The sequence below is a fragment of the Trichomycterus rosablanca genome, chromosome 2, assembly GCF_030014385.1.
Source record: "Trichomycterus rosablanca isolate fTriRos1 chromosome 2, fTriRos1.hap1, whole genome shotgun sequence".
Lineage (NCBI taxonomy): Eukaryota > Metazoa > Chordata > Actinopteri > Siluriformes > Trichomycteridae > Trichomycterus > Trichomycterus rosablanca.
In genome coordinates, this window is record NC_085989.1 from 36,574,736 (window position 1) to 36,597,877 (window position 23,142).

Genomic DNA, 23,142 nt, shown 5'->3' on the forward strand with positions numbered 1-23,142 from the left:
AAATGGCCTGAAATGGGTTGCAGTTTGTCTTTCGACTTCACTCGCAAAATCTGCGATGGGACTGAAGCTCCCAGTGATGGTGTAGATCTCAAAATAGCTGTCAATCAAAACGGGATTCAGCTTTTCGACTGATCCTCCAATCATCTTGCAGAAGCTCAGCATCCCGCCCACAGCTCCATTCACCCCCAGAGACGCTCAGCGTCCGGGGGCGGGACAAAATTGTGGCATTTATCCAATGACCGGGGAGTTTCGAAGCAATGAAAAAAACCGTTCCATGCAGTCCCGTTGAAGTGAAGAGATGCTCAGCTTCTACGGGCAAATGCATTGATGCTGTGGGAATGTATGAGAAGTTAACATCGAGTCAGGCGATTTGTGATAAGTAGCTGATTCTGAACGAACTCGTCTTCGAGATGAACGTGTTGTAACGCATTTGTAGTCAATGAAATGTTAACACAACTGTACATATTTGACCATTTAATTTTTGACATTTTAGGGGAAGCTGAGCTTCCCTTGCAGTCTTAGATGAATCGCCACTGCTGGCTAACTAGCATGGCGCTCCATAGTGTTTTAAGTGGCAAACAACATTATATAATTTGCTTCCTTTTGAAGCCTACAGCTGTTAAAATTAACTATGTTATGGTGTGGCGGTATATGAAAAATCCATACCGTATGAGGAATTAAAGACCGTCATACCACCCAGCACTACCTGACATCATGTACTAATGCAGTACCTCAAGGCATCAGGCTTGTTTCATTTCTGAAAACTTGCCTGGCAGTAGGTGGGAATGGGATGAGCAAATCAATCCTAATATCAGTTTTAAAAATCTCTTTACACAAAACACCAGACATGCACAAAACAGTCGATCTAAAGTGCAGGATTCCTACTAAGGAATCATGAACCCACTGTGAACCCACAAGTTACTAAAATGTAGTTACAGACATGAAAATCAAGCAAAAGTGCTGAAGGGTGATTTTTTTAAAATAACACATGGTATGAAACTAAAACGCACAAAGGAACTTCTCCTAATAACTGCCCGAGTATGTAAAGGAAGGCAGCTGTGACCCTTGCCAACAGTTTGGTGTGTCTGCACTATTAAATTAGCAGAACTTCAACTGCGTGCACTGCTGCCTCCAAGGTCATGTGACCGTATTGTTGATGTGTCATCACTCTGGATAATGGGTGGTTATGCACGTTGAGCTTTCACACACTCATGACCCTGCACTTTCTAGAGCCTGTTCAAACTGTACCTGTTGGAGAGGCTCGTCGATAATGTTGGACCCCGTCAGACGCCGGTCTATCTTTATGGGCTTTGCTTCCTGCTTCAGCTCCTCCAACGTCTAAGAAAAGAAAGAGAATGTTGGTTTGCTTCTATTAAGTCACAGTGCATTGTAAGTCAGTCATAACGCTACAAGGATTAGCTTTCCTGTTGTAACAAGCTTGACTGTTTGCTTACTTATTAGACTTTTAACGTCATGGTTATATTCATGACAGGACAGGTAGTTACAGGTTACACATGATTCATCAGTCCAGATTCAATGACAAACACAGTCATGGGCAATTTTATTTCTTCACAAGGAGAGCCAGATCACCACATGTCCCCGCCAATACATGTCCAATCTGTGGCCGCTTTTTATCACCTGCCAGTGTTCAGTTCCCACACAAAAATGTAGGGCTGCTGCGATTAGTCGACCTAATCGATGACGTTGACGCATCAATATTTTAAATCGATGCATTGTTTTTGAAACTATGTTTATGAATGATCCCTTTTCATTTCTACAAGGTCTTCATTCATATAACCATTCATATGATTTCCCTCAGCACTAATTGTTGCGTACTACACAGCAGTAGTAGCACGATGTTGCATGTCTATATTGTTTCATTAAGCTTCTTAATCAAGAGATCTTGGAATACTGTATTCCTTTACGAGTTTAGTTTAGGGCGCATTCACGTGAAAAGCAACACGCGCCGCACACTTTTGCTGCGTTGGGCTAGAGATTTTTTCGGTTGCTGCAGCACTCAAAGCGCAAACAAGCTTCTCATGTGAATGCGCCTTAACGCTTGCCACTTTGATTACATTGCTTAGAATTTTAAGTTAGTTTTAAGTGAATGTGTAGGTTAGAATCTGGGCTCATTCTGTCTTTACTAGGGCTGTAACGATTCACCACACCATTCACCATACAGTTAATAACCGATTCAAAAATTCCACAATTCATATCGATTTTACATGTAAAATAAATCCATATTCACTTTAAACAGCAGAGGGAACTGGCACTATACACCTCGCCTTGATGACGTCACTGGCGCTATACGCCTGGTTGCCAAATTTGGGGGTTTTCAGCCAAATTGGGCTTAATTCAAAATTGTTTTGCAAAGTTTGTGCCTACCTCTGAAATAAAAGGACATTCATTATTTAGATAAATAAAAGATAAGCACAAATACAGTATTTCATTTTCTTTTTTAAGAGAAATAATAAAAGGAAACTTTGTCATAATTTGTTTTCAATTTCAGTAAAAAAAAGAAAAAAAAAAAAGGGAAAAAAATCATATCGTGAACCCAGTATCGTGAATCGCATCGTATCGTGGGTAGAGTGTATCATTACATCCCTAGTCTTTACTGTATGTTAGACTTAATGAGACATGCCCACCTCTAACTATTTTATTTCTGCTATAAGTTTAAGCACATTGCTTTGTGTAGGGAATGCCATAAACACGTGTTGCACTTTGTTTAATATGGATCACTTGAGAATTTGGTAATATGGACATAAACCCTGTTTACATTTAGTTTTGTGCCATATTATTATGCCATACAAGTTGTTGTTGAAATAAAAATTACATTTTTTGGAGGAAAATTAATCATTTAGATAAATCCACTAATCTGTAAAATAGTCTACAGAATAATCGATAGAAAAATAGTAGTTAGTGGCAGCCCTACTGAGGGCCAAACTTAGTTCCATGTGACTGTCTGACTGGTGGCTCTAACACTCCACAATGGTATGCTAGTGCATTAAACTGTGGCATTACCCAAGCAGCAACAAAAATTTTACTTGTCTATAATTACAACCCCGATATCAACAATACATCTACATTATCCTTGGAATTTCTTGAACTTCTCTTAAATATTACTTTCCACTTCATAAAACACCTCTAACGTGCATATTAGCAGGAATCAGCACATGTACAGGTACACATACCATTCATCTTAAAAAAAAAAAAAAACTGATGTTCCTACCTTTGCTATGCCTGTTGCAGTAGGAGGCAAGTAGGAGTGTTCACACTTCTCTAGGTGTTTTTCAGAATTTGTTTTTCCAAATAAAAGCGTGACTGCAAAGCCCCTGTAGAGAGAAAAAAAAAAGAGATTAAAGGGTATTTTCACATTTTTCAGAAACACATTTTACAGAGCCAGAAAAAGCCCTGCAGAGCCACGATTTACTTACCCGCCAAAAAAACAGAAGATATAAAATGCCAGATAAAAGATGGCAAATGGTCCGAATGTGATGAGGAAGAGCAAGACTCCCAAACCTCCCCATCCCCAGATGGAAAGATTGGCCTGGAAAACACACACAGAGTGAAACTGTTAATGACAGTAGATTGTAACTCATGGATATAGCTGCCGCCTGAAGAACACATCTAAAACGTCCATGGTCAGGATGAGCACTTGTATTTACTGTCCACACATTCCAGGTGAACTTAAATAACCCCACATCAAGAAATCAGATAACCCTAGTAAAAGAAGAAAGACTGTTTCTATAAGCAAATGACCTCAGGATACATCTTGGCTAGACTTAGCACTAAATACAAGTTGGTTGTAAGGCTAAAAAAAAGAAAACGCAGGCGCTTGGGTGGCGCAATGGTCTATTATGCTATATCCGTGTTCAAATGGCCGAAGGAGGATGGCTGAAGGATGGCCATGTGATGGATTGGTCTTGACCAATGTATTCCTGCCTTGCGCCCAATGTTTTCCAGTGGAACTAGACCCACGGTGACCAGGATAAAGCATTAATGTTTCATTGTTCCAACATTTTAATGAACATGATTAAAGAAGGGCAGTGGTAGCTCAGCGGTAGTGGACTAGTAATCAGAAGGTTGCTGGTTCAAGCCCCAACACAGGCAGATTGCAAATGTCAGGCCTCAGAGCAAGTCTCTGAACCCTCAACTACTCGAACTGTATTTAATCATAACTGTAAGTTGCTTTGGATAAAGGCATCTGCTAAATGCTACAAATGTAAACATGCGTACAGAATGACTGGCTGACGTGTTTAATAATAATAATAATACATTTTATTTATATAGCGCTTTTCAAGATACTCAAAGACGCTTTACATAAGACAAATAATCAAAACAAATACGTACATACACCATACAAATCATAGTACAAAATCAAAATAGTACATCAACATCAAGAATAATTAAGATAAAAACAAAGAGAGCAGCATAAGACAGTTCATTAAAAATTAGCTAAATTATGAGAGAGAACAACAAATATAGAACAATTTCTTAAAATTAGACAGAAACAGGACAGATTCACATGCAATCAGGAAACTGAAAACTTTATAAGTTTTAGGATCTAGGACTTCACATTTCTGTCGTGATCTAAGTATAAAAACTATTAAAAAGAATAGCAAAAATAAAAGCATTTATTTCGTGTTGTTACAAGTTAAATGCCATTTTGAATAGATGAGTTTTGAGAAGTGACTTGAATTTGGACAGGTCAGGACAATCTCGTAGGTGTTTGGGGAGAGCATTCCATAAAGATGGAGCAGCTATGGAAAAGGCCCCGTCACCCCAGGTCCGGTGCTTGGTCCTAGAGGGTATGGACAGTAGGTTAGCCTCAGAAGAGCGAAGGCTACGGGAGGGAATGTGCTGATGGAGCAGGTCGGTGAGGTAGGATGGGGCCTGATTATGGAGAGCTTTGTGAGTGAATAGAAGAATTTTGAATTGAATGCGTTGAGCAACGGGAAGCCAATGAAGTTTTTGGAGAACAGGTGTAATATGATCACGGGAGCGAGTATGAGTAAGGAGGCGAGCAGCTGAATTCTGGATATACTGAAGTTTTTTTAGGATTTTGTTAGATGTACCATAAAGGATGCTATTGCAATAATCAATTCTGGATGTAATAAAAGCATGAATCAAGGTTTCGGCGGCAGAAAAGGAGAGTGATGGACGTAGACGTGCTATGTTTTTTAGATGAAAGAAAGCAGTTTTGGTGATGTGATTTACATGGCGGTCAAAAGAGAGGTTGCTATCAAAAATTACACCAAGATTTCGGATGTTAGAAGACGGAGACAAAGTGTCATTATCAATGGTAATTTGAAAATTTTTTGTGGTTTTTGCCGGGGTTGTAGGACCTACGATGATCATATCTGATTTTTCACAGTTTAATTTGAGGAAATTAGCTTTCATCCACAATTTCATTTCAGTGATGCAATTTGTCAGAGTGGAGTGAAGTTCAGTATTAATGGATTTGGAGGAGATGTAAAGCTGAATATCATCAGCATAGCAGTGGAAATGTAAACCATGCCGACGTATGATGTCACCAAGGGGGAGCATATAAAGAATAAACAAAAGGGGACCTAACACTGAGCCTTGGGGAACGCCTTGGGACAGTGGAGCAATGGCAGAACTACAATTGTTGATATTAACAAACTGTTGTCTGTTTACGAGATATGACCTTAACCACAAAAGGGCAGTACCAGTGATGTTGACAGAGGATTCAAGGCGGGACAGAAGAATGGAGTGATTAATGGTGTCAAAAGCTGCAGTAAGATCAAGGAGGACGAGAATATTAATTTGTCCAGAGTCTGAGGAAAGAAGAAGGTCATTTGTGACTTTGAGGAGGGCTGACTCAGTGCTGTGCTGGGGGCGGAAACCAGACTGAAATTATTCAAATAGATTATTGGAATTTAGGTGATCTTTGAGCTGTGAGGCAACAACACGTTCCAGTATTTTCGACAGAAATGGAAGATTGGAAATGGGCCGAAAGTTACTCATAATGTTAGAGTCAAGTCCAGGTTTTTTTAAGTATGGGAGTAACAGCAGCCAATTTGAGTGATTGAGGGACTGAGCCAGAACTAAGAGAGGAATTGATTATCTCTGTGATAAGTGATGAGATAACTGGAAAACAACCCTTAACAAGTTTTGATGGAGCAGGATCCAAAACACAAGTGGAGCTTCGCATCCCTGTTAAGATCTCAGATAGGTCCAAATGAGACACAGGTGAGAACTGAGACAGAGGCTGGGTAATAAATTGAGGTGAGATAGGCGGAGAAACAGAGATGACAGGGGAAACTGTCAGAAAATTGTGGATATTCTCAACTTTTGTTTGAAAAAATGAGAGGTAAGAGTTACACTTGTCAACTGTAAAGGAATTGGTAGTATTGTCAACTGGTTTGAGAAGTTTATTTATTGTGGAAAAGAGAGTCTTAGGATTTGTTGATCCAGCATGTATGAGTTCGGAATAGTAAGTGGATCGGGTTTACATTCTTCCCCCGCACTCAGCATTGCTTTAGGTCTGTGGGGTTGGCTGCCATTGGTAGTACCACTTGTCAGTGCACTCTCAGTGCCGATCCCAAGTCCAGATAAAAAAAGAAGGGATGCATCAGGAAAGGCATCTGGCATAAAAACTGGTATGTGTAAAAGAATGGTCCGCTATGGCGACACCTAAATAAGCAGCCAAAAAAAACTAGATGTTTTATTTTTTTTATCACCAGTCCTTTCAGAGAAAAAAAACACAAAGAAATGTGAGCCAATGCAATCATGGTTTCTTATTTACAGCTACTTTAGCCTGTCCGGTGTCCCTTGAATTATCATAAACAGCTTGTTTAAACTGATAACTGAAAGTTTATTTTCTATCAAATAATCCAAAATTGTTAGTTAAAGGAAAACAAAATCTGGAACATAAACATTTTCCTCTGATGCATTTCGGTCAGTAAAATGTAATAAAACTAATCTTTAGTGTGTGATCATCACTCATTAAGTGATGACCAGTGTGCAGGTTTCCTGTTTTTGTCAGTGCAGGAAAGCCAGTACACTGGCCTGTTGTGTCACAGCACACTCCTGACCCATTACTTTTTACACATTTTCACAACCCCGAGGTGAAATAGCCCATGTGAACCGGACATACTTCTTTCCTTCAACTAGCTTAAAGAAGTGCATTATAGCTAACACATTATTAAGATGCCAAGTCAGGGTTTGGACACTGCTGATTATACTGGTCAACCCAGGAAATATTTACGTTATACCAGTAAAAAAGCATGCCTCTAAATGCTCAGCCCTCTGACCCCACATCCCACAGCCCTCTGACCCCACATCTCTGTCTAAAAAAAATCATACAACTGTGTTTTAGGGCCACTGATTTTTTCTTTTTTATATAATTGACATTGAGAATAAAGTCAAAATATTGAGATTTCAAGAATAAAGTAGTAATATTATAAGAATAAAGTTGAAATGTTGACATTTCAGTGAGTCATATTACAATATTATACATTTATTCTCAAATGTAGTATTTCAAATGAATTCTCAAAATATTATGACTATTTTTGAATATAAATATAAACAGATAAACATAATATGGCCCTAAAACACTGTTGTAGTGACCTCTCCTAAATCACTGCAAAAGTTAAAAAACAAAAAGGAAGACAAGAGTTCAGTCTTAGAATTGCAACCAGCATGGAGAGCGTTATCACCTGAACACAATAGCTCATTCATTAAGCAGATTGCAAATTCTCCTTACAAATAATTGCTTTATAACTAAAGCCCTACCTAATTCAAGGGCATTTATAACTGTAATGTAAAACTGCCATGAAATGAGGCACAGCGGTAAAATACCCTAGCACACCAGAGCTGGGATTTCGAATACATACGTATCGAATCTCAGCTCTGCCATCCGGCTGGGCGGCTATATGAACAACTTTTGGCTGTTCATACAGGGTTAGGGAGCCAGATAGGGACCTCATAACTGATGCAATTATGACCTCTGCTGGCTAATTGATGGCGAAGAGTAGAGGAATAATGCTGATCAGGGTCTGGCTCTCCATGCACAGGGCTGATTCGCATATGAACTCGGCTGGTGCAGGTGAAAAAATGCAGTCGGCTACTGCTCATGTATCAGAGCAGTAGCCGACTGTGTGTCAGTTCGCTCTCCTCAATCAGGGGCGGGGGTCAGCACCAGTAGAGAGGAAGCATAACGCAATTGGGTAAAAATTGGACACGCAAAAAATCGGGAGAAAAAGGGAGAAAATGCCTTAAAACAAATTAAGCACATTATCCTGTACATTTAATAGGGCCCTATTTATAACACAATCTTTAATACACTGCACCTGTTGATTCATACAGTTCACTTATACTATTAAACAGAACGGACAGTTAAAACAATCGTCTTTGCTTATATTATATTTGTTTACTGAAAATAAGAACAGCCATAATAAGTGTGTGACGTTACTATACTCGAACTTGTTAGACTTAAACATGTTCTTGTAGAACCATCTATATATTACAAATTGCATATTATATTATTGTTATATTATATATTATTATATTATTCCTGTGTCTGTGCATTACATTAGTGATAACACAGTCTGCCCATTTAGATGTGAAAAGATGTGATTGGTATATTTTACTGCCATTTGAAATTGGTCATAGAGAAACTGAAAAGCCCACAGAGAATGTGAAGCTGGACCAACATTCTTACTACTGCCAGCAGAGGGTGACAAAGAGGCTTCCTTCATTTAACCCTTTACATTCCGACATAAAATTGAGTAGGCAGGTGTGAATTATTTATTTGTTTAGATTTGTATTTGTTTAAATGTTGATTGTAAAATTATGAGTAAATAAAATTATAACTGAACACACACAAATACACATATGTCTAAGGCCCTCACATATGTCTCTAACCCGTCTGGCTTACACTAATTAATCCTCGATCCTGTCTTACAGGTTCTATGGGCAGAGAGGCCTTCATACACATAAAACAATTATACAGTCAGAAAAAGAAATCAGGCCAGGAAGTGTAAGGTGATCTTAAAAAAAACATAAACAACCTTCTCAGGAACTTTAACAATGCACAAAAGTCAGATTATTGTTAGATATCAGCACTTGGACTGCGGGCATAGAAGAGATCTAGATTGTTTAGTATTCACAACAGGCTTCACTACAGCTGCTCTTTTACTATTGACCGAAACTGGCTGGCTGACTCAGCCATTCAGGATAATTCTAGGATGTCGACACACTACAGACAGCACTTTATCACAATAGCTATTTTAAATGGCTATTATTGGTGGGGAAGCAAAGAAGCAAAATAGGTTTGGTGAGTTACAGTGCTGTGAAAAAGTATCTGCCCCTTCTGCAATTTCTTTTAGTCTAGTAGTGCACATTTTGTCACACATATGTTTCATATCCTTAAACTACTTTTACTACTAGATAACAATAACTCAAGTAAACAAAATGTTTCTAACAATGATTTACATTACTGAAGGACATCTGCACATCTGGACAGTATATAATTATTCTAAATTGAAGTTATATGCCGAAATAATACTTGAAACATTTACATTAACAGACACACAGTAGATTATACTATAATGTTGTATATCTGTACATTCATATCTTTACATGTATATATTGAACAGATGGTGCTAGTTGTATGTTAGTAAATGTGTGTTAAAACTGTGAGGGACTATGCACCCAAGATTTTCACTCACCTTTCACACCCGTGTTGATGTGACATGACAATAACAGTGATTTGATCTGATACATTTCTATACGAAAAAGTAACAACCCACTTATTTAATAAATTATTTAATTGTGTTTAGTCAGACATGACTACTGCCAGACCGGTTGAATCTGAACATCACTTAAATAGAAGCCGTCTGGCAAAAGTCATCATATAATGCCATATTCAGATGCAATACAAAGACACTGAAATCTGACAGTCTTGAAAAGGTTACAAAGCCATTGCTAGAACTCCGAGACAGCAAACTAGGACTGCAAGGCAGCAAACTAGAACTCCAAGACAGCAAACCACAGTAAGAGCCATTATACGCAAAAAGAGAAAACTTAGAAGTGATGAACCTCCCCACTGTCAACCAAAGTTTCAAGCATCTGTGACTTATAATATTTTAAAATGCCCACAAAACATAAAATAAAATAAAACATTCTCACAAACAAAGCTCCATCAAATCAATTCTGATGCTGTAATTAAAATTAGGATGTAAGTGAAATTAATTTACCAACTGACACTTCATTTGAATTAAGAGCGAAGCTAAAATGTGCTCTTCCTTTAAGACTCTCAGTGAACATGCGCTACTTAAGGATATAACTGTGAACATCACTACAGTTCTAATCCCAACATTTATATTAAATTATTCATATTTCTATAAGTCACAAAATAAAGAACTACATTTACATTTTCGGCATTTAGCAGACGCTTTTACCCAAAGCGACTTACAGTTGTGACAGTACACAATCTAAGCAATTGAGGGTTAAGGGCCTTGCTCAAGGGCACAACAGTGGCAACCTGGCAGTGGTGGGGTTTGAACCAGCAACCTTCTGATTACTGGTCCAGTACCTTAACCACTAGGCTACAACTGCCCGTGAACTATGCACACTAAATACACAATCTGGAAAGTATGGAGTCAGTCCTAGTCTGAATACTTTTGTAAAGAAGATATTTCTGTTTTTGCTTTTTAATTAGCCTTCAAAAACTCTAAAACATAGTTACAGGTTTATTACAGGTGATTAGGTGTACATTACTGGCTAAACTGACAACTAGCCTATATCCATTAAAATCAATAAAATGTACAAACATTCAAGGAGCCTGAATACTTTCTGAATCTACTGTATATTGTCATATCATCCAGCCCTAATTCTACCTAATCAGCGATTTGAAACCATCTGGGAAATTACATTTCTATCTTTCTTTTTTGTACTTTTGTCAAGTATTAATCATACCACATGGATAGAAGACCACTGAAGTAACACTCAGAATTACCTCAGCCATTTGTTTCTCCCAGATATGCTAAAAAAAAAAAAAAACATTGGAATAAACTCAGATGATTTCTCAGATTTGACTATCCAGGGAACAGAGTTATTTTAAGTTTTGCATTCAATGGTTTTCAGACAGGAATGCTGAATTACTTCCTTATCTTAAAGCTCTGAACATGTAGCTGTGATAAAGCTATTTATCAGCTACATTCCAAGCTACTGGACACTGAACTATTCATCATGCTCTCACCGGCTTTTCATAAAGAACACTCTGCTGAGGATTGATATCATTCTTGTAGACCCGACTGAGAAGAAGATAAAATGGTTTATTACACCAAGGGTAAAGCAATACCTTCTATCAAAAGCCATGTTACTGTACACTGAACATAAAGAACAAAATCCCACATTCAAATAGAAAAAAATAATGACAAAAAAAGTCACTTACACAGCCTTTTATAGTCACGATTGTCTGAACGTCTCTATTAATATTAATTCGAGTATTTAGTTAGCTCTTGTAATGAAGATCAACTTTAGACCAACTCTATATAAAATCAACATTCATGATGCTGAACTGGTTCTGCTCAGTGTTTATCTCCATCTTACTGTTCTACGTTACCGCCACCTTCACTACATTACACTCACGTTTTATATTTTAAATTTGTAATTGTAATTTTTATGGGGGAGGGGGACGGGGAGTAGCGTATTAGCTGAGCAGTTTACCATGTATAAGGATTTCGTGCATAATATTACCAGTGATTGGTCAGTGCACACAGGTTATGCTTATAGAACCTCTTATGAAGTTGATTACTGCAGCTGTATCCTCTTCCAAGCTGGACATGTTGGCTCAAGTCCCAGTCTGCACATGCCCATGTCTTAAAAAGCTCATTGCACTGGGGATTTGCCAGGACTACTTGGTGTAAGGACAGCAATGTTCTGATATCTTATTACTGTTTTCCATCAGAGTACAAGTACTGATGAAATAAAATGTCATAATAAAAAGTTGCTTTTATGATGACATGAATAGATAAGAACTGAAGTATTTCAGTGAAATACATATATTCTCACAGAGACCAAAATAATTTGTGCAAGGCCTACAGTAAGCTGACAGCCACCAACAATATTTCATTACATTTAATGTAATTTCTTGATGAGAGAACTAAGTACAAACCCCATTTCCAAAAGTGATTGATTGATGCTCGAAACACTCAAACAACTAGAAAGAGAGACATGATTACCAATGTTTTCCATCACCTTTCCTATTAATAACACTTTTTAATGGTTTGGAATATTAGTACACTAGTTGTTGTAGTTTTGTACTCAGAATTTGTGTCTAGTCAAAAACACAGCAGAGAAACCCATAATAGTTTTTATATTCATATAAATACCCTATATTATTTCATATACACGATATACTTAAAGCAAATGAGTCATTTATTAACAACAACAAATACATAACAGCTATTAAGAATAAGCTGTAGACAACCTTATGACATAGGACTAGTCGGCTAGATGCAACATGAGACAGAGAACATCGGAGAAAGCTGACCCGTCTGAGCAGCCAACCATTGCAAAGTGATGACGACATAGTAAAATGTTGTGCAACACCAAAAAACTACAGCAAACTACAATAAACTACGAAACAATTACAAAGTACATGCTTTAAAAAACTTGGCAGACACAGATTACAATAGGACGGCACAGTGTTGACTATACATGCTCTCATTCTAACACAAATAAGTTAATTCAGACTTTTAAACACGGCATAACAAATCAGCAGCATGTAAAAGTGGTCTCTATGTGTACACGTGATGAGCAGAAGCTTTTAATAAGATTTAGAAAAGTGTGCACACTTTTGGCAGCTTCAATAAGTGGTCAGGTGCTCTATGAATACAGCACTTCTATAATTCAGCTTTTTCAGGGGGTCTGTGCAAATAAGTGGCGTGAGGTTTGACTACTTAGCATGAAAAGCACTCAGTACTGTGTCCTAATAGAAGAGATGACTCATCAATAATTTGCTGAGCACTAAGACAGTTAAATAGCTGCTAATGTACTCGTGTTTTGTCAACTGTGCTACTGTATATAACCACATTGTATAAAGCAAGTCCAAAGGTCTTATCTGCGCAGACAAAAAAAATTCTACCCAGGGTGCTTGGGTGGTGCAGCAGTAAAACACAAAAGCACATCAGAGCTGGCATCTTGAATTTAGAGCATGGCCGCCTATATGGACAATGACTGGCTCGTCTGAAGGATGGTAATAATTTACATTTTCGGCTTTTATCCAAAGTGACTTACAGTCTAAGCAATGGAAGGTTAAGGGCCTTGCTCAAAGACCCAACAGTGGCAACCTGGCAGTGGTGGGGTTTGAATTAGTGACCTTCTGCTTACTAGTCCAGTACCTTGTTTGTTTATTAGGATTGTAACGTCATGTTTTACACTTTGGTTACATTCATGACAGGAAATGGTAGTTACTCATTACACAAGATTCATCAGTTCTCAAGGTTATATCAAACACAGTCATGGACAATTTAGTGTCTCTAATTCATCTCACTTGCATGTCTTTGGACTGTGGGAGGAAACTGGAGCACCCGAAGGAAACCCACATGGACACAGGGAGAACATACAAACTCCACACAGAAAGGACCCGGACCGCCCCACCTGGGGATCGAAACCAGGACCTTCTTGCTGTGAGGCGACAGTGCTACCCACTTAGCCACCGTGCCGCCAGGCTACAGCTGCTCTATAATGGAAATACGAATAGATTGGGAGAGAAAAACACTACACAGAGCATGTGGTCACTTGTGGAAACAGGCCTGTATTATGCACAAAATGTATGTAGGTTATCTTAACCTAGTTCCTGTATCACTCTTACATGCAACAGAATTTATTTAAAATGCTCATTAAAGGCCAGTTCCTCATGCACGATGCTTGTCATGCATGACAAGTTGTCTTCCCTGATGTACAGTAGCTAGTAAGACTTATACAAAAAGGTCTTCAACCATATTCAAGCTACTTTTAAGGTAATCAAGTCTCTGCAAACAGTTTATTCATTCATTCATTCTGTGGCAGGAATACACTCAAACTAGCCTAAGTGTTCACAGTTACGTCAAAAAAACTGGCACTGTCAAACAGGGTTTAACAAGTATAATGTGAAAGATCTCCATAGACCTGACCACAACCCTACTGAACACCTCTGGGATGAACTGGAATGTCAACTGCCAGCCAGGCTTTCCTGTTAAACATCAGAGCCTAATCTTATAAATGCACTGTTGACTGTATTAGCACAGATTGTTACAGATGCACTTCAAAATCTTGTGGAAAGGCTTTCCTTTTGCCCCTGAACTTGTTAGTCTAACACCTGCACTCTCACTAGTAAGCCACATGACAACAATAACACATGCACAATTCAGTTAGGCATTGTTGTGTTGAAGCATTAAATATCTGGTCTTTGTGCCATTTTAATTTCATGCCTGTAAAAGACAAATCAATAATGGGGGGAGTGCATTAATACAGAGTGAGGTTCACGTTGGGGGCAATAATGGATAAATAAAAACAGTTGATTATATTTTCTTTATTCATTTTTCCAATTAACATATAATATTATATATAACATATGATGACTGACATGATACCGATTTTGTACATGACTTTAAGACAAATTATTTTCAAGCAGTTTACAGTAGGTCACTAAGGGTTACTTTGTGCTTACACTAGCTGGCAACAAGTTGCTGATGTGGCTATAGTTCTGTCTCTTGTGGGCATGTAGCAAACCACTTCTGATTTTGCTTATGACTGGTTTTGGTTCCAGCAGGCATTATGTACAGAGAGCTTTTGCCATTATAATATTTTAATATTGTACTGAAATGATGAAAAAAGATAACACAGCAATATTTTTTTTCCAATAATGCAGGATAATGTTTAATAGAAACTAGATGCAGATATTAATGTAATGAGGGTTTTCAGATTCTAGAGAAATTCAGCAGCTTGCACTGTGGAATTGATCCAAGAGGATCATATGGATTTGTTCCTTGCAGTGTTCTTATAATTTGCATAAAATGCCAATTCAAATGCAGCCTATCGCCTGACTGGAAACTCACTTACTAAGTCACTCACATACATACTGGTCACTGTCATTTGCTGGTGTAAAGGCAGGTTCAGCTTATTTACTGTAAGAATGGCAACATCTGTCAATTTTAGGCATCTGCTGACTAACCCATATTTGGATAGATGGGTGTTCATGTCTGCATTTTATCCAAATATGGGTAAATAAGATTGCATTCAATTTTTTTCACACCAATGTCACTGTTTATTAAAAGCACTTACAGAACCCACAGATCGGTCAGAATGTTTTAGTAGTACAGAAGACACTGTGGTAAGTTACAGTGGGTATTTGCATTATACAGATCTCTATGGTGCTCATATTGCAGAGGCCCATCTTCCAAATGTACAAGGTTGTGAGCAGTCACATCCAAATGATAATTAGGAATGACTGAGATGATTAAAGACCTTTTTAAAAAATATATCAAAAGAACATAACCATAGATATGGGGAAAAACTAGGATGTCTGATTGCATTTGTTTAATATAAAGCTGACTTCACAGAAGCCAGCATCAGCTAAAATGTGTTGCTGATCTGATATTGGCATTAAACCCATCAATGGATCACAAAATATGACAAACCAATACATTACCAATCAGGCATTTCATGTTTACACTGGTATAAACGCTGGTACTCAGTACAAGATAAATGCACAGGCTACATTTCAATGTGCTTTCAGCAATGCTACATTGAGCAGTAGCTGAAATGTAAAAGCACCGAGACCTGATGATACAACAGATCAACAGTTTGTTTAAATAACAATATACACCAACTATGCATAACATTATGACCACTGACAGGTGAAGTGAATAACACTGATTATCTCTTCATCACGTCACCTGTTAGTAGGTGAGATACTGTATATGAGGCAGCAAGTGATCATTTTATCCTCAAAGTTGATGTGTTAGAAGCAGGAAAAATGGGCAAGCGTAAGAAATTGACTCAGAGCAGAGCATCTCCAAAACTGCAGCTCTTGTGGGGTGTTCCCAGTCTGAAGTGGTCAGTATCTATTAAAAGTGGTCCAAGGAAGGAACAGTGGTAAACCGGCGACAGGGTCATTGGAACTACTATTCATTAAAATCACAAACTTCATTTACATGTTTATTATATTGAACTGTTTGTGCACACTGTGTGCTCACTGTGATGATGATCATCTTACTGTTTCTTACATTTCTGCTATATTCACTACATCTGATGTTCATTAAATAATGTATACAGACCTGTTAGCCTGTAATGTCTAATATGCTTTACACCTTGATTAAATGCTACAAGCTTGTCAATTATCGGTTAACCATCAACTACATTTTACATTTATGATATTTATCAGACGCTTTTATCCAAAGCGACTTACAATTGTGACCAATACAATGCAATTGATTGAAGGTTAACAGCCTTGCTCAGGGGCCCAACAGTGGCAAATTGGCAAAGGCTGAGCATAAACCAGCTACCATCTGATCACTACTCCAGTAGCTTAACCCCTAAGCTATCATTACCCAAAGACTACTGATGGCTAGTTATAATAAAATGGTAAAATGTGTTCACAGTTTGAAATACTTCAAAGTTCAAGGTGTCAGACCAGTATTGGTCCAATACCATTACACAGTAACAGGCCAGCAAGTCAAATACACTTGAGCAGACTTGTGAGCAGAAAGAACAACAAAGATAGAAGCATCTGTTAAACACTACAATATATGTAAATATGTTGTAAAAGAAATACCAACTGAAGACACAATAAAGGTGTATTATTATGTGTTTATACTATAATATTGATATATTGCCCAGCCTCAGCACTAAAAACACTAAGTGTGTTTGTTTAATTAATTATTAATTATCATGTGTTGCCAGGCATTTCAAATGAGATGAAGCCTGAAAGCTAAACAAAACATTCTAAAACATCACAGTCAAGAAATAATTGCAATAAGGTAAACCACAAAAAAACTACTTGTCTAATAAAGGTCAGCTGGACCGTTTAATTTGGGATGCTCAGTTGGTGGAGTGGTCTAATGTGCTACTCCACCACAGCTGAGATTTTTAATTCTTTGTCTGAACCACTCAAACTGGCCAAGTCAATAACTGAAACTAGAAACAGTGGGGTAAAATTTACACTGGGTCCTGGGTTCGATCCCCAGGTGGGGCGGTCCCGGTCCTTTCTGTGTGGAGTTTGCATGTTCTCCCTGTGTCCGAGTGGGTTTCCTCCGGGTGCTCCGGTTTCCTCCCACAGTCCAAAGACATGCAAGTGAGGTGAATTGGAGACACTAAATTGTCCATGACTGTGTTTGATATAACCTTGGGAACTGATGAAAAGTGTAAAACATGACGTTAAAATCCTAATAAATAAAAAACACTCACACTAAACAGTCTTGACACTGCTGCACTTAAAATCATCCTCCCAAACCCTGATTAGGGTGTTTCAATCACTAAAATATAACATGCACAAATATCAATTTTAATAGAGGAATACCAATCCAGCATTTCAGGTCGTTATTGTACTGATGCCAAATCTCAGAACAATATTTGTACACTATAAAAACTACATGCTTAAGGAGATAATAGATTTTATTGCCTGATCAGTAAAGGCAGTAGTTATCAAACATTTTTTTTTATTTAGTACTAGTCCTAATTAAACCAAAATGCAGTGAGCACCTTTTTATTTTACACAGTGGGTGAGTGTGTGGGCTTGGTTTATCCTCTATCCCAGTAAAAGTAAATCCCATTCAGAGATTGCCGAGATGCTAGCAGTGCTTTTTTTGGTCCAAATCAACATCAGATATATGACTAATTAATAAAGGATTTTTTTAAACATTGGTGTGCTCAATCCCCCGTTTTCGAAGATGGCTGTCTGAAATGTCGAGGATCGCTCAGCTTGAGCGGTTGAAGTGTACTAGTGCAGCCACAACTGGGAGTACTGAGTCACTATGGAGTACATTTATGGATGTGGTAGGAAGGTCATAGGGGGATTTTTTTTTAACATGCTGTCTGTGCTGATTTACTCATTATTGCTTCTAGTGTAATTTTAGGGCGGCACGGTGGCTAAGTGGGTAGCACTGTCGCCTCACAGCAAGAAGGTCCTGGGTTCGATCCCCAGGTGGGGTGGCCCGGGTCCTTTCTGTGTGGAGCGTGGGTTTCCTCCGAGTGCTCCGGTGTCCTCCCACAGTCCAAAGACATGCAGGTGAGGTGAATTGGAGACACTAAATTGTCCATGACTGTGTTCGATATAACCTTGTGAACTGATAAACCTTGTGTAACTACCGTTCCTGTCATGAATGTAACCAAAGTGTAAAACATGACGTTAAAATCCTAATAAACAAACAAACAAGTGTAATTTTATGTATGGATTATTGTTGTTATGATTGTTTTTTTATTGTTGTTCTTTTTGAAAACTATAAACAAAATAATATAAAAAAAGAGATGTTTAGAGTGTGTCTAGCTTAAATATTAATTTAATTCAATGCTAAACTTGCACCAACTTTATTAGAATAAAAATGTGACACTTTAGATAATGTGATTTACATTATCTAAATTTTACATAAAACTCGACACCTGTTTCAAATATTTACTTTTCATTTTTGTGCACTTATCCAAATCTCCAAGGTCACCTGGTATAACACCTGTGGGTGCTGCAGATACCACCACTGGTACTCCCAACAGTAGAAAGTGCTGCATGATATAACTATATCACAGAATATTGATATATCATCCAACCCTCGCACTGGACAGCAATGCAAACTGGAAACACTGGGTGTGTGTGTGTGTGTGTGTGTGTGTGTGTGTGTGTGTGTGTGTGCCTGTTTAATGAATCATTAACGTGCGTCCAGGCTTTCAAATGGTGATGCAGACAGTAAGCTAAACACAAGCTCGATTCTCAATGCACAACTGAACTGTTTTAAAATATAACTGCATGCCAAGTGAGGTGCACAAAGCCTAATCTGTAGACAAGCCCAAATCTGTCACTACTGCACACCTTAAACACACAGCAGTTCCACCTGAACACTGACATCTGTACAACTCCACTTAACACACGTCAGCCAGTCTGGAGAGAAACGGCTCCAGCTGAGATTGGTTAATGTGTTTTATACTGCTGTATTGAAGTGTTAGTGAGGATCAGTCAAAGCTCCTGCATTAGCGCTGTAATCCACACACAGCACTGTGTTTACCTGTTAGCAGCTACACAGCTAGCGTGAATGCTAACGCCAACTAGCCAACTGCTGTCACACAACACGGCGGAAAACAAACTTGAGCCCCGGCAGCATAAGCGCACACTTACCTCAGTAAACATGGTTAAAAGCGTGGAGGCAGAAGCCGTTCACATTAACCCCAACACATTGTCTCAGTTTGTTCCAGCGCTGCTCTGCTTTCATTAAAAACACACAGCTCTACACACTCGGCACTCTCTCCCAACAGTCTCCATATTGCCAGGTTTACGTCCAGCATGCCCCGCCCCCTGGCTAAGTCGGAGCCTGATTGGTTCGAAACACGTGACGCAACAGGTTTACCCGTGATTAGTGTGATTAGTGCGAAGGCATTCAGCTCAGAGTGAGTGAGCCGGATCAAATTATAATAGTGCAGAATTAAATATCCATACCGAATGTGCGATTTGTATCAGTGTGATCAGGCTTATACAGCCTGGATGGGTGGCATGGTGCCTCACAGCAAGAAGGTCCTCGGTTCGATCCCCGGGTGGGGCGGTCCTGGTCCATGCTGTGTGGAGTTTGCATGTTCTCCGCGTGTCTGTGTGGGTTTCCTTCAGGAGCTCTGGTTTCTTCCCACAGTCCAAAGACATGCAAGTGAGGTGAAATGAAGATGCAAAAAAAGGTACATGACTGATTGACATTAAACTTGTGAACTGATGAATCTTGTATAACCAGTAACTACAGTTTCTGTCATGATTGTGTGTACACATGATGTTAAAATCCTAATAAATAAATACACACCCTGGATAGGGAACCCGTTCATCCCAGTGAAACACTCACTTATTTTCTCACCAAAGCCTCACAGGGGTGATGGGTTGTTCCAGCTTTGTGCCTAGTGTTTTTTAGGGGTGCTAGATCCACATCACTGATTTAATTTTGCTAGAATTAAGCAGTTACCAAACAGGTGTAAAAAGAACAGGAGAAACTTCTAAGACAGTGACCAGAGGCGAGGCTCAGAACCTTTGTGGCACCCACACAACAGGTGAGGATCAAAATCCAGGTCTAGAAAAACCAAGCTGCTGTGCGACACTCACTTTACCAACTGCGCCTCCATCCCACCTCTGTGTTTACTTGATTTCTCTCCAAAAAATTCATCCTTGTAGATGGAGTGGTTAATAACAGGCTTGTTAATTCCACATCTGTTACCGTTGTACCTCACAACAGAGTTCTTGCTGCACTTATAGAACCAAATATTATGAAAATGTTATATTTATTGTTCATATTGCATGACATGACATCTAATTTGGTACCTTGTGGCACCCACGCTACCCACTGCACCCACTACCTTCTCTGTATACTCTTTCCCCAACAGGCTGTTGTGTTTTATGTTTTATTCATTTACATTATTTTGGTTAAGCATCCTGTATATTGTGTTAAATCAATAACACCTGGCACCTCAGTAGTGTGGCATGACCAGCCCCAATAAAAGCCTGTTTAGCCAAATATTTATTATGTGTTGTGGTGAACCTATTAAAACCTAAATGAATCAGTTGTCTGCTCATTTCAGTGTTTAATGTGTCCAATTTAAATAAATGTAAATTACCTAGAGTTTGGTCTAAACTAGTCATTAATAAAATGCTTCAGTCCATAACAACATAATGCACACGTGTGGTCGTTATTTGCTATGCAGGATAAACATCAAGCAGCCACTGTTGGGGACATCATTCCTTGATCACTTAATTTAGTTGATCTCAACCACCCTTCCATAAGCCATTTGCTACATTAAAACGTAAAGGTCAAGCTTATAATTCTATGCCATAGGCCTATTATTCCTATTATTTCAATAAATTATTCTATTTTCCGAGCCTGTAGAAGTGGCTTTAAGTCACTGTTGTGGCCTGTTTCTGTCCAGCTAATAAGAAATGAAGAACCAATGGCTCAATTACTTTAATTGTGACCGCTTAATGACCTAAATTGTATTTGTGTCTCAACTATGAGTTGCTTTGGTCAAAAACGTCCCCCGACTGTGTAAATGTAAGCGTAAACTCAAATTAACTGCAAGTATCACAATAATTTATTCAACAAAGTGTTGGCACTATTTATTGATTTATTTATTTATTGATTAGGATTTTAACATCATGTCCTACACACTTTTGTTACATTCATGACAAAAACGGTAGTTACTCAATACACAAGATTCATCAGTTTACAAGTTCAATGTCAAACACAGTCATGGACAATTTTGTATCTCCAATTCACCTCACTTGCATGTCTTTGGATTGTGGGAGGAAACTGGAGCTTCCGAAGGAAACCCACGTAGACACAGGGAGAACATGCAAACTCCACACAGAAAGGACCCAGACCGCCCCACCTGGGGATGCAACCCAGGACCTTTCTTGCTGTGAGGTGACAGTGATACCCACTGAGCCACTGTACCGTGCTGGCATTACTACAGTTGTTTAAGGGTGCACTACAAGGTTACAAGGTAACTACTGCAGCATATTATGGTTTCCACATATTATGCTATCTATTTAGCCAGGGAGTCTGCCATGTTTTTATTTGTGAGCAGTAAGGATAAGGCCATTTGAAGCTGCAAAACCACTATCGTTTTAGGAAGGTGCTAAAAAACCTGAGTACCTAAAGAAAACCAATCTGGACATAGAGTCCATGGGAAACTCCTCACAGACAGTGACCACAGGTGAGGATCAAAATCCAGGTCCCAAGAACCCATGTTGCTGCAACACATAACCGCGTACATCACGCCTCTGTGTTCACATGATTTCTCTCCAAAAAAAATTCATTTCTGATGGATGGAGTGGTTAATAACAGGCGTGTTACTCCCACATCTCTTACTGTTCTACCTCACACCTTGCTGCAGTACCAAATATTATAAGAAAATGTTGTATTTATTGTTTGCATTAAATACCACATGGATCATTAACTAATTTGGTACACTGATCAGCCATAACATTAAAACCACCTCCTTGTTTCTACACTCACTGTCCATTTTATCAGCTCCACTTACCATATAGAAGCACTTTGAAGTTCTACAATTACTGACTGTAGTCCATCTGTTTCTCTACATACTTTTTAGCCTGCTTTCACCCTGTTCTTTAATGGTCAGGACCCCCACAGAGCAGGTATTATTTAGGAGGTGGATGATTTTCAGCACTGCAGTGACACTGACATGGTGGTGGTGTGTTAGTGTGTGTTGTGCTGGTATGAGTGGAACAGACACAGCAGCGCTGCTGGAGTTTTTAAATTCTGTGTCCACTCACTGTCCACTCTATTAGACACTCCTACTGTACCTAGTTGGTCCACCTTGTAGATGTAAAGTCAGAGACGATCGTTAATCTATTGCTGCTGTTTGAGTTGGTCATTTTCCAGACCTTCATCAGTGGTCACAGGACACTGCCCATGGGGCGCTGTTGGCTGGATGGCTTTGGTTGGTAGACATTTCTCAGTACAGCTGTGACAGTGAGGTGTTTAAAAACTCCATCAGCATTGCTGTGTCTGATCCACTCATACCAGCACAACACACACTAACACACCACCACCATGTCAGTGTCACTGCAGTGCTGAGAATTATCCACCACCTAAATAATACCTACTCTGTGGTGGTCCTGGAAGAGTCCTGACCATTGAAGAACAGGGTGAAAGGGGGCTAACAAAGCATGTAGAGAAACAGATGGAGTACAGTCAGTAATTGTAGAACTACAAAGTGCTTCTATATGGTTAGTGGAGCCGATAAAATGAACAGTGAGTGTAGAAACAAGGAGGTGGTTTTAATGTTATGGCTGATCAGTGTATCTACATTAAATATCAGAAAACAATATGCACAATTGTTAACAAGGTTCAGACATTTTTAGACAGTTTCTATGAAAGTTTACTACTAGATGCTCAAAATTTGGGGAATCCTAAAAGATTAATTTACATACAA

At 38.8% G+C, this 23,142-nt stretch overlaps 1 protein-coding gene across 1 annotated transcript in view; it reads right to left on the reverse strand.

Annotated features, from left to right (window-relative positions):
* The window catches only part of LOC134301507 (sorting nexin-13-like), a 7,340-nt gene extending 3,569 nt beyond the window's left edge, over window positions 1-3,771 (reverse strand). The window contains exons 1-4 of the mRNA XM_062986233.1: window positions 3,760-3,771; window positions 3,435-3,547; window positions 3,230-3,332; window positions 1,249-1,338 (exon numbers count right to left, since the gene is read on the reverse strand). Of these exons, the coding sequence (XP_062842303.1) occupies window positions 1,249-1,338; window positions 3,230-3,332; window positions 3,435-3,547; window positions 3,760-3,771 (318 nt within the window). The remainder of the gene's footprint in view (window positions 1-1,248; window positions 1,339-3,229; window positions 3,333-3,434; window positions 3,548-3,759) is intronic.
* Between the last annotated feature and the right edge of the window lie 19,371 nt (window positions 3,772-23,142).